This window comes from Eimeria mitis, genomic scaffold, assembly GCF_000499745.2.
Source record: "Eimeria mitis Houghton genomic scaffold, Emh_scaff647, whole genome shotgun sequence".
Classification (NCBI taxonomy): Eukaryota; Apicomplexa; class Conoidasida; order Eucoccidiorida; family Eimeriidae; genus Eimeria; species Eimeria mitis.
In genome coordinates, this window is record NW_013574631.1 from 6,209 (window position 1) to 6,593 (window position 385).

Consider the following 385-nt stretch of genomic DNA (forward strand, 5'->3'; position numbering starts at 1 on the left):
GGTCTACGTAGAAGGGCGTCCGTTGCGCACGTTCCCTCACCGTCGCCTCACCCGCGCGCATCTACATCATCCGCTGGAGAGGGCTTTCATCCAGGTGCGGACCCGCGTGGCCCACATCACAGACCCGGCTCTGCTCCACGCTCATCTGCATCCAGCCGACGATCCGATGGTGTACCTGCGTCACAACCCCCCGCAGAACCCAGATTTGGCGCTGCTCCACGCAGAGGTCACAGCCAACGAACTGCTGCGCCACCATCTACTGGAGATCCCAGGCGTGGACCTTCCCCAGCACCCCATCCACCCTCCAGCCAACGACCTGGCACCCCACTTGCGCGACCCCCTGCGACACGTCCCACACCTAGCGGTACTCCAGGCATGCCGCACG

At 64.9% G+C, this 385-nt stretch overlaps 1 protein-coding gene across 1 annotated transcript in view; it reads right to left on the minus strand.

Moving 5' to 3' along the window:
- Positions 1 to 116: 116 nt before the first annotated feature.
- EMH_0018550 (uncharacterized protein) overlaps positions 117 to 385 on the minus strand; it is a gene marked incomplete at both ends in the record, with an annotated part of 1,447 nt that continues 1,178 nt past the window's right edge. Inside the window, 2 exons of the mRNA XM_013501175.1 lie at positions 117 to 175; positions 281 to 340. Coding sequence (XP_013356629.1) covers positions 117 to 175; positions 281 to 340 — 119 coding nt within the window. The remainder of the gene's footprint in view (positions 176 to 280; positions 341 to 385) is intronic.